The sequence below is a fragment of the Syngnathus acus genome, chromosome 17 (assembly GCF_901709675.1).
Source record: "Syngnathus acus chromosome 17, fSynAcu1.2, whole genome shotgun sequence".
Taxonomy (NCBI): domain Eukaryota; kingdom Metazoa; phylum Chordata; class Actinopteri; order Syngnathiformes; family Syngnathidae; genus Syngnathus; species Syngnathus acus.
In genome coordinates, this window is record NC_051102.1 from 3334299 (window position 1) to 3346329 (window position 12031).

The 12031-nt window shown below is 41.7% G+C and overlaps 1 protein-coding gene across 2 annotated transcripts; it reads left to right on the forward strand.

The window, feature by feature from the left end:
• Window positions 1-152: 152 nt before the first annotated feature.
• On the forward strand, window positions 153-10235 carry cntnap2b (contactin associated protein 2b). 2 transcript variants are annotated; one of them, XM_037276477.1, is made up of 26 exons: window positions 153-185; window positions 283-480; window positions 581-780; window positions 1945-2055; window positions 2346-2539; window positions 2629-2776; window positions 3049-3252; window positions 3354-3538; window positions 3651-3794; window positions 4036-4294; window positions 4383-4532; window positions 4662-4824; window positions 4922-5028; window positions 5120-5239; window positions 5640-5755; window positions 5896-5980; window positions 6224-6380; window positions 6464-6591; window positions 6682-6852; window positions 7194-7712; window positions 7805-8038; window positions 8151-8284; window positions 8404-8497; window positions 8591-8818; window positions 8904-8978; window positions 9154-10235. In XM_037276477.1, exons 3-26 carry the CDS (start codon window positions 702-704, stop codon window positions 9351-9353), a joined length of 4005 nt encoding a protein of 1334 aa, XP_037132372.1. In that variant the 5' UTR covers window positions 153-185; window positions 283-480; window positions 581-701; the 3' UTR covers window positions 9354-10235. The 2 variants fall into 2 exon arrangements, with proteins under 2 accessions (XP_037132372.1, XP_037132373.1); XM_037276478.1 differs by having other exon boundaries at window positions 155-185; window positions 283-780; window positions 7194-7412; window positions 7476-7712.
• Window positions 10236-12031: the final 1796 nt, after the last annotated feature.

The following is a 12031-nucleotide window of genomic DNA, read 5'->3' on the forward strand; positions in this document are numbered from 1 at the left end:
TCCATTCACCGTTTGCCTCCCGGACCCGGATGTTGTTTTAGCGATCGGCGAACGGCGTGGGTGATGTTCGATTTTTTTTCCTGTGGGCGTGCGCCCCTACTGGAAAAATTCCTGGCTACGCCTCTGTCTGACCAGAAAGAACGAAAAAATGCTGATGTTATTGTGGGCCATCTAACTGTCCTTAGGTAAATTTGAAGTCTGATTCTGAATCTGGTTAAATAAACAAATCCATTACTCTATATCTAGTATCAAGCTAATGATGCGTGCTTGTTATTCCCCCAGGGCAAACAGAGGACCCTTCTGTTCCCCCTCACCTCCTCCTTTTGATATTTTGGGGCCCTTTGAATTGCACAGCGTCTGGACCGTACCAAGTGTATCGATGAAACGGGGGGTCCGCTGGTTGATCTAGCAGTTGGACAGCTCCTGGCTGTGTGACCATGCACCTGGGGTTCGAGGCTCCTAAACACCATCTTTTTCTAGGTGCTCACTCACACCCGCCTTAATTATTCAGAAAGGAGGTAAAAGAACGCGTTCTAAGCCGCATAGCAAGGTCACTTGACTTCTATTTTTCAATCGATAGATAACAGCGACGTATTCGACTGTAAGGAAGACCCCGCAGGAGCTGGAAATCAGCAGCATCCCGCAGGGATTCGCTCCATTGTCTCTCGGTTGGGTTTGGATTTTTGGGTCTCCATGTAAAAATGTCTCATGTGACCAAGTTGTTGTTACCAGTCCTGTGTAGCATCACCATCACCTGCAGAGCTGCGTCCTCAGTTAACCGTAAGTGGGCGCAAACAGACACACTGGTAGCAAAGCTAGCTAATTTGGCGGCTTATTATGAGTCGATGAAGTGACGATAAGAATTTGTGGCTAAACTGCGTGAAAACGATCATGTACCTAATTTTCAGTAATGCACTCACCGGGCAAACATTATACGTATATGTACACTTACATAACGTTATAAGATTAAGTTCTGCGTCTATTTGCTGAATTGACGAAGATAAAGCTACAGTAAATCAGGTAATCACCATCCGTGCAGTTCTTCACCCCTGAACATCACAATAGAGATGACGTAAATATAGATCAGAGGTGACATAAATATAGATCTGTTGTTATTATTATTACTATTATTTTGCCATATGTGCTTTTTTGCTTTGTCCCACACATAAATGGGCGATTCTTGTATTGTGCTGATCGTGATTTGTCATAGGGTGTGTGTGTGTGCGTGTGCGCGTGTACGTGTGCGTGCGTGCGTGTGTGTATGTATATATATATATATATATATATATATATATATATATATATATATATATATATATGTCCAAACTGTCCAAGTTATTGAAATTGAAAGGAACAACAAATCATGAGCAACCTCAAACCGTGTGGTGTAGATTTCTCATGAAAGTCTATTTCATATGTATTACAATACATGAGGATGAAACAATTTGAAAATAAAATGATTGAATTCAGTTTGCAAACACAAATCCTTTAACATCATGATCATCAAAACTAAAACTTCTTTTGCACAAATACCTCATCGAACAGAACTGAACGAGAGCAAAATCATATCTCAAAATAACTCACGTTTGTTAGTGTTTGAAGTGTTAACTCATTAGCTCATAGCAGGTAGCGTTATCTCTCAACTTGCTGGCATAATTCCAGCATCATAATTCATGTGTCAGACAACAGTCCCTGCATTCTGATTCCAAGCAAGGATTTTAATGTCTTCAAGTGTGCAAGTGTTTGCAGACAAGTCTGAGTGTATCTCTTTGTATTCTTGCATGTTGTGCACCAAAGCAATATGCACAAACAATAAAGGAACTCTTGTTGTTGTATGAAAAGACAAAGAGACAAACAAACCGTATTCAAAGTTTTAGAATAGTGTATTGGTTGAACACTCATTTTGTAAAAACTGGTATTGAAAATCGTTTTGTGTCCTTTTAGGAAGGTGTGAGGACAGTTTGGCCACACCTCTTCCGTACAGCTCCTTCACCAGCTCATCAGTTTATGCTCGAGATTATGGGGCTGGTTATGCCAAGCTTAATCGGAAACAAGGTATCCAGATTGAAGTAGAAATTTTGTGACCATATCCAGTAGAATTTAAACTTGTGTAGTTCAAGATATTTTAATTGTATCACTCTGAATATTGACTTATGTTTATTTGATAGAATCCCTTTAGAGTTGTGGAGCAAAAATGACATCCATACTTGTAGCTAAATGCTACAAAAATCATTTTTCAAGTGTGTGTTATTCTTGGAAATGATGGCCATTGAACAGTTTACATTTTTCCATTTCTTCTGTGCCATTGCTTAACTTGTCCATCTGTGTGAAATTTACAAAACCAGGTGCTGGAGGCTGGTCGCCTTCGGACTCAGACCGTTACCGATGGTTACAGGTCGATTTGGGTGCCAGAAAACAGCTTGTTGCCATAGCAACTCAGGGCCGCTACAGTAGCTCCGACTGGACCAGCAAATATCAGCTACTTTATAGTGATACGCAGACGAACTGGAGGCCTTATTTACAGGATGGAAACATCTGGGTAGGGAAGATTCTTAGACTTTTGTGCCATCTGTACTTTTGAATTTGACCACCAAATCCAAAAGTTCTTCTGTTTCTGTCTACATCCAGAACTTTGACGGCAACGTGAACAGCGATGGAGTGATTCGTTATCAGCTGCAGCATATCATCCTGGCCCGTTACGTCCGCTTTGTCCCATTGGACAAGAGCAAGGAGGGTCGCGTCGGACTCCGTCTGGAACTGTATGGCTGCTCATACTGTGAGTAGTATTCGAGTATTGTTCACCCTTCATTGGGATATAGGGTTAGTTTAGTTTAGGGTTGCCAACTCTTCGACTCACTTGCGGTCCCAATTTGGAAAGATGCACTTTAGGATGAAATTATATGTGCCCAGTAGGACGACCCAAATCAGTTCATGCCAAAAAAGTACCGACTTTGGGACTCATTCCTTTATACGATATTTTTTTTACTATGATAGCCAAAGTCAACTGCCTACTGTTGGCCCAATAATGAACCCAATAATGTCTTCTAGGGGCTGATGTGATCGGTTTTGATGGCCATGGAATCCTGTCCTACCGCTTTAGGAGTAAAAAGATGAAGATTTTAAAGGATGTCATTGCTCTGAAGTTTAGAACCACAGCTCGAGATGGAGTGTTGCTCCACGGGGAGGGACAACAAGGAGACTATGTTTCTCTGGAGCTTCGAAGGGCGAGACTTCAGCTCAGTATGAATCTTGGTAGGTTTCCTAACATTAAGCGGACTGTAACAGCGCTGCCCCTGTTAAGGATTTCCTTTCCAGCTGCCAAAGTTTAACCGTCAACATTCTTGTGCTCTCAGGCAGTAACCAGTACGGCTCTATCCAAGGCCACACATCCGTGACCAGTGGGAGCTTACTTGACGACGACCACTGGCACTCAGTTGTCATAGAGCGATACCGAAGGAATGTCAACTTTACTCTGGATCACCATGTTCATCACTTCAGGACCAATGGAGAGTTTGCTCATCTCGACCTTGACTATGAGGTAAAGCACCACTGTGCTGTGTCCACCCTCAAAATTTCCCTAAAGTCGCAACAGACACATTTGAATGAATGCATGTTATGAATTGAAATGATAGCATTTGTTTTCCTTCCAGATTAGCTTCGGGGGTCTACCTCTATCAGCAAAGTCAAGCTCGGGAGGTCGAGAGAATTTTGTGGGCTGCATGGAGGGGATTACCTACAATGGCGACAACATTACGCACTTGGTCCGCAGGGGGAAAGTGGACACGTCCAGCTTTGTAAGACAATTCTCGCTTCTTAGCTGTGCTCATTCGGGTTTTGGAAAGATGTGTGCTACTCCAGTGCATGACTGCATGTGTGTAGTCTGTATATTTAGTGTGCAACAAAACTAAAACTAAACTCCAAACATAGATTCAGGAGTGTTGGCCAAGATAGTTTTGTGACAATAATTTCATGTTACTGCATTCATACTACTTTTCTTGTCTCTCTTTTCCACCTTCCCCTTCACCCCCACCATAGCGCAACTTCACGTTTTCCTGTGCTGAGTCCAACACCTTCCCTGTCTTCTTCAACTCCACATCCTTCCTGCTCCTGCCTGGTCAGACTGACAGTGACACACTGTCTGTCAGTCTGTCTTTCAGGACATGGAATCCAAATGGACTGCTGATGTTCACCGCACTAGCTGATGGCTGGGTGGAGGTGGGACTGACCGAGGGCAAGATTGTCGTATATATGAACGTGACACAAAAAAAGAACACGCATATTGACATCTCATCAGGTGAGCTTCACTCATTTGTCATTGGAGGTTCATGTTGCAATTCTCTACAAATGAGTTTATAAACATGAGGCATGTTTGTCGTGTTCAGGCTCCGGCCTGAATGATGGCCAGTGGCACAGTGTCCATCTGAATGCTTTGGAGAACTATGCAATGCTAACAGTAGATGGAGACGAGGCATCCACAGTCAGAACTGCCATTCCAGTACAGATCATGACGGGCGGAACATACTACTTCGGAGGTGACGAGACCAAATGGCTTTGGATGTTGAATTCGCAACTGACTCTTCTTTACTGAGGCCAAACTGGGACATGAATTCATCAAATTGAAAGTAGTGTATTTTGACCCCCCCTTATTTATTGTTTTCAAGGTTACTTCCCACATACAACCACTCACACACATCAGCGCCCCTTCCAGGGCTGCATGCAGTTGATCCACATCGATGACCATCTAGCTGACCTCAAGGCCGTGGAACAAGGTCTCATTGGAACCTTTGAAAATGTCAGCCTGGATATGTGCGCCATCATTGACAGGTACACAACTGTTGAGCAATAGAATCGTTGTTTGGATTAGTTCGAGGCTGCTCTGTCTATTTCATTGCTCACCCACGTGCCTGTTGTGTCCTTTTAGGTGTGTCCCCAACCACTGTGAGCACGGATCCCGTTGTTCTCAAACATGGGATACATTCAGCTGCAACTGTAGTGGCACTGGATACGCTGGGGCAACTTGCCATGCCTGTACGACCACACAAACACACAATAACGTCATCACATTTAAAAAAAATATTTTTTGGGCTGATCAGTTCTGTGCTGTTTGTCTCCCTTGCAGCCAAGTTCCAGCAGTCCTGTGAAGACTATAAGCACCAGGGTAGAGGCACTGGGAGTTACTGGATCGACCCTGATGGCAGTGGTGCTATAGAGCCTTTCAGAGTTATGTGTGACATGACAGGTAAGCAAAAAATTATTTGTCCGCTTCTGATCATTTCAAATAATAAAAGCAATTTTAATACCGAATCAAGAAAAAGACAGGACATGTAAATTCAAAGTGCAGTTTCTAAATTAGGATTTTATTTATTCTGACGGGACAAAATACAAAAATTCACAATGGCATTTAAGTCTGAACTTTGACTTGGCCACTCCGAAACTTTCATTTTCATATTTTTATTATACTATTATTTTTATATTTATATTATATATTATATTATTTATTTATATTGTTTATTTATTTGTTATGTTTTCTTTTTTTTTGGCATTCAGAGGTGGACTTGCTAGGATATTTTGGGTCTTTCTAACTTTCCTTATCTGCTGTTTACTGTTCACTGACTAATGTGTGAATTTGTGATTTACAGAAGAAAAGGTTTGGACCGTAGTGAAGAACAACCTTACACCTCAGACATCAGTCATGACTGCTAATCCAGAAGAGAAGGCAGTACTGCAGATCACTTACAATGTAACAGATCAGCAGGTACACTATAGTGACAGTATTTATGCTTAGCAAAGTGAAGTTCTTGGAATTTGTGAATTAACTACAATTAAAAATAAAACTGAACTGCTCGAGAGAATATAAAATCGAGGGCGTAAATTTCTTTTTGCATTTTCTTTTAGTTGTTTTCAGTCACCAGCAGTGCGGAAAAGTGCGAACAACATCTTGCCTATGCCTGCCGAATGTCCCGTCTACTCAACACTCCAGGTAAAGTATCATAACAAATATCCATCTGTATAATCAATTTCAAATAAAACATACATTATTATACTGTATAATGAACGTAATACAAAGGGCTTCAATCTATGTATTATCAGTTTAAAGACTTTATTGCTTCTTCTTCAGAATCCTCAATAGATAATAATGCAATAATACACTACACGTACAGTATCTTTTATAAATGAAAATATGATCTGATATTAGTAACTAAATATTTATTTTAACTTCCAGGCAGTGAACCGTTTACCTGGTGGTTAGGACGAGCCAATGAAAGACATTTCTATTGGGGAGGTTCGGGTCCAGGGATACAGAAGTGTGCATGTGGAATTGAGCACAACTGCACTAACCCCAAACACTTTTGCAATTGTGACGCCGATCAGCGCTCCTGGTGAGTGATGGACAATCTTTCTTGTCTTTCTCTCCCAGTTACGTTTGTAATCTGGAGTCTGTGTGTTTTGTTTGTGTCCACAGGAAAGAAGATGCGGGCCTGTTGGTGTATAAGGACCACTTGCCAGTCCGGCAGGTTGTGGTTGGTGATACAGGCAGAGCTGGATCTGAGGCTAAGCTGACAGTGGGGCCGCTCAGATGTCAGGGGGACCGTGAGTTTCATACTCAGCAGAGAATTTAATGTGTTTATTTGAAATAGAATCACAACTGAACAATTGTGTCTGCTCTTACTGCCTTTAAAGGAAAATACTGGAATGCCGCATCCTTCACAAGTCCAGCTTCCTTCCTCCACTTCTCTTCCATCAGAGGAGAAACCAGCACTGACATCTCCTTTTACTTTAAGACTTCCTCCAGCCATGGGGTTTTCCTTGACAACTCGGGAACGTCGGACTTCCTTCACATTGAACTAAGAGGTACAGTATGTCCTTTAATGTGCAGACTCTGTTGAATGTTTGTTGTAGTTGAGCTCTTGCTGTTTTTAGTTCCCCGATAGTCCTACATACAATCACTTGACGGCTAGTAGTTAGCATCTTTGCCTCTCAGTCAAACGGTTCCAGGTTTGAGCACATACTAGTCCAAAAACACTCATTTTAGGTGAATGGAATCACTTCTGTATATTCAGTCATATGCTGTATGTTCAGATCAACTGGGAAAGACTCAACAGCAGAACCAATTTTTTGCCTCTCCAATATCTGAAGTTGAAGATTGCTTAACTTGAGCTAAATGAATGAATAATGTCATCCTGGTGTTTCAGGAGCCTCCTGGGTGTCTTTCTCCTTCGATGTGGGCAGTGAGCGAATGGAGATTCTTGTGCACTCTGCGGTGCCTTTAAATGACGGCCAGTGGCATCGCGTGGAGGCCGAGAAGAACATCAAGGAGGCGGTGCTGCAGCTTGATGGACAGCACCGAGAGATCAGACTCACAGCTCCACAGGGGCACACAAAACTGGAGTTCTACAGCGACCTTTACCTTGGTAAGAAAGAGCTGAGGTGTGAAGAAGTTAGAGTCAAATCTCATTTTTTTGGTCTCTTCCCAGGTGCCTCGGGAGGTCAGAGGGGATTCCTGGGTTGCATGCGAGCTCTGACGATAAATGGATTGACCTATGACTTGGAGGAAAAGGCTAAGCTGACTTCAGGGGTAAATCCAGGCTGCCAGGGTCACTGCAGCAGCTACGGGATGGACTGCAAGAACGGAGGAAAGTGCGTGGAGCAGTACAACAGATACTCTTGTGACTGCTCACTCACGGCATTTGATGGACCTTTCTGTACCGAGGGTAGGGCCCACACATGTCCTGCAGGTGACATCACATCAAGAAGTATCCACTTAACCCCTTCTCTTTCTTACGCTTGCCTGGATCTGCGGTAGATGTGGGCGCCTACTTTGAAACCGGAACCCTGGTGCGCTACGACTTCCTGCCAGAGGCAACCTACTTTGTGGTCCAGGAGGGAAAAAGCTTTTCGGACGTCGCCGTTCCTGTTGAGGCCAACCTGACTCAGGAGGAGCTTAGTTTCAGCTTTAGCACTTCCAGTGCTCCAAGCATCCTGGTCTACATCAGTTCCAGGACACAGGACTACCTGGCTGTGGTGCTCAGGGTTAATGGTGAGCTTCTGAGTTCTATCCTCTGCATGCGCAAACATGGAATGTTGTAAAAATGTTGTTGCGATTTTGCAATCCTTTTGTTCCAATGAACGGTTTATCCATGTTTTTCCAGGAACGCTCCAGATCCGCTACCGATTGGGAGGGCTGAACGAACCTTTCACTATCGATATTGACCATCGTAACATGGCCAACGGGCAGCCTCACACTGTCAACATAAGCAGACACTTTCGGGAGATACGATTACAGGTATGATGAGCTTTTAGCGACAACACTGACATAACTGTCATATTTGTTGGGGGGGTTGTTGGCCAAACACACATTTTATTGCTACCGTGCTTTCTCCGTTTACTTTGCATATTTTCCAGGTGGACCATTACCCAGTGTCCACTCACATATTACCCGAGGCCTCGGATACAGAATTCAACTTGATCAAAAGTTTGTTTCTTGGAAAGGTTTTTGGTAAGTGATTAGCACAATCTTAAGGTGTTTCCTTACACTAGTGTTTCAAAATGATTTTTTTTTTGATGGGGCTCATTTGTGTTGTGCTTGCAGAAACAGGACAAATTGACCCCATCTTGATTGAGCGCTACAACACGCCAGGCTTTGTGGGCTGCCTGTCAAGGGTTCAACTGAACAGTGTGGCGCCACTCAAAGCCGCCCTGCGTTCTGGCCAGGCGGCACCCGTCAGCACCCACGGGATTCTGGTTCCGTCCAATTGTGGAGCCTCCCCACTGACCATCTCCCCCTTGGCAGCAAATGACCCCTGGCACGTCGAAACCGGTAGGGTAACATACCTGTGCATGAAACACTCACAAGGACACACAGAATGCCAGATTCAACATTTCTGTGTTGACTTTGCTCGCAGGCGGAGCCGTTTTCCCTTTCAGTGAGGAATCATCAAGCAGTAATGGTGTCAATCGCAACTCTGCAGTCATTGGAGGTAAATATTAAAAGGCAAAAAAAAAAATTAGGTCCGCAATGCAGTTTGCAAGACAAAATTTGCATTTTGTGTCGCAGATAGACGCACTGAACAGCAAAACTATGAAGAGCTATGTATTTGGCAAGTTGCGTCATGGGGGTTATGATCTCTTCTCTCCCATTTGTTGTGCTCCCAGGCATCATCGCTATGGTCATCTTTGCAGTTTTGTGCATCATGGTGTTTGTCATCCGCCACATGTTCCAACACAAAGGCTCCTACCATACCAACGAGGCTAAGGGTGCCGAGTCAGCGGACTGTGCCGACGCGGCTATCATCGTCAACGACCCTGCCTTCACCGAAACCATCGACGAGAGCAAGAAGGAATGGTTCATCTGAGCCCCCCAGCCACCCACTCAGCAACCACAAGAAAATAGACTCAAGACCGTAGGATGTACTGTATGGTAGTTTTAAGCATAGCGAGAAATAGTGGAACTCGGACGGCTTGTTTGAAGGTGTTTGTATGAACACTTTATGGACAATGGGACATCAGCACATTCTGTCAGATGGTAGAGCATGTGTGAGAATGGTGGGCAGTTTATTTTAATGATCAAAAGACAGAGAATGGCATAAACGGACGTGTGAATGATGAGAAGTGTAGCTTAATTTATTCATATTTAAGTTCTATTTCATTTATTTGCCTTCTTGCAATAACAATTACGGAAAGATGGCAGCGGAGACATGTACAGAAAGCTGCTGCTTTGTGCCAACTAATATTCCTGCACATCACTAGCTATGATAATTTGTCATAATCCTGTTTTATTTTATATGTAAGAATGAAATCTCAGCACGCATGTATAAAAGGAAAGTGATGCTTTTTATTTATTTTGTGCCTGCACAACTTCAAGTGTCTCTTAAATGAATAAACTGCACTGATTTTTTTTCATTTTTTGGCTGCCAAAACCAGGTGCGGGCATCACTCGAATCCCATCACTTAACACTTTAATTTAATATGATAACCGGAAAAATGTAGTAAAACTCAAGGTTAGTGAATTAGTTAAATTAGTTTAGCCGTTGAAAACAGCTGCATTCCAATGGACTGGACTTTTAAAGGTAAATTCCATTTAAAACCCTTTTACTTTTCATGTCTGGTTAAGAATGTTGCTTTCAATAACTGTGGCTTACTCACACACTGACATTTGATTGTATCCCATTTCTTTGCATTGCAATGTAATGGCATGACATTTCTTGTTTGATGGAAAAAAAAAAAATTGCCTGATTCTTTTTAGCATGTCCTTTTATTCCTCAGCACTTTTAACTCCCACAATGCATGTCACCATATGACCTCATATGAAATGATACAAGGGTCACTTTGGCTTAAACGAAGACAGCATTTTTATTTATTGCTGTAGTTTAGGAATTTGCTTATCGGGAGCACAAAGCTGTCTCTGCAAAGGTATTTTAGATAATAGTGTAAAATCCTTGTGTAACAAAATGTGCATTTTATTTAACAAGTATCCTAATTGTATAGTTATAATAGTGTCATATGTCTTACTTGTGATGCCGCAGGCTCTCGATTAGGTTTATTGAAGCAGTCGTAGGCAACCCCAAAATCAGGGAAAATGAAGCAATCAACAACACAAATTTGCCATCCTCTGACACAGCAGTGTTGGATTTAAACTTAAAATGGACATTTAATTGCAAACACTTTAAAAAATACATGCTTGAGCTGTCATATTTTATTCAACCTTAACCTTTTGCTCCAGAACAATAGACTTAACGTCAATATGGCATGTGAACTCCATATTAGCCATTGAAATAGCACCAAAAAAATGTAAGCAAGACAAGGCCCTCATGTTCACTGTAACACTGATATCACTACACTCAAATAAAAAACAAAAAACGAGTTAACAATTTGCCAGAGAAAAGTACCTATCAGCCATCCATAAAATCAATAAAAGGAAATTGACTAATTTAATTTTTCTGCTTGGTGAATATGCCCACATATTTATTTCTTTAAGATTGACACATAAAACCTGACGAATAATTTTGAAAGCATCTCACTACAGTGTGAATATAAATGCTGGTTTTCCGTTCTTTGATTGTATATAAAATATCAATCAACACCATCATTACTTTACTAATATTCAGGCAGGCTGACCAAAGGTTTGTGTAAATGTAAATATGTAATATGCTGGTGAAAGCGGTTTCACCAGCATATTACACAAATGCATCAGATCACAGCTAAATCCTTAAATTAATCTATCAGATTCATTTCAACTGAAAATACTTTGCCTTCATTGCTCTGATACTGTAAAAATAATATGGTTTTCTTGGGGTTTAACCTCTTGAGACCCGAGCTTTTATTCGGTGTGCATTTTTTATTTCTCCTAACGATTTGGGATAAGTAAGGCCTAAAAAGTACAATTACTAAAGTTTTTTTTTTTTTTTCTCTTGTGGTGGTGAAGATTGATGCTTTACAGACAGGTGGGTGACGTGTGGAATAACTCAACTTTCAGTCTTCAAAATCAAAACTGTCTAAAACTGTAAAATGCAAATATTATACTCTGAACAATGAAACTTTCCCGGTCCAGCGATGATACAAATTGAAGTTCAAATTCAAATAAAAATGGCTTGAAATTTATTGAACAAGAACAATTTCCAATTCTTTCCAAAATTAATTACCGTAATTTTCGGACTATAAATCGCGTTTTTTTTCTTTTCATAGTTTGGGTGGGGGGGGCGACTTATACAGAGTGACTTATATGTAAATTTTTTCATAAATTTTCAAAATTAAAAAAAAAAAAAAAAAAAAAAAAGTGAAACCGCGATAAACAAACCGCGATGTAGCAAGGTATTACTGTAATTTGAATTTCAAGTGACGTCAGCAGCGCGGCGCGGCAGTTGTTTACATAAAGGACAAAGATTCGATCACGGGATGACGAAGATGACGAAGGGCCCCACGTACTACCGGGATCATTAGCGGCTTTGTTTGTAAGTGACACGGAGGACACAGAGTTTGAAGGATTTAAGGATTTGGAGTGACACAGAAGGTTTGAAAAACTATTATGGCTTTT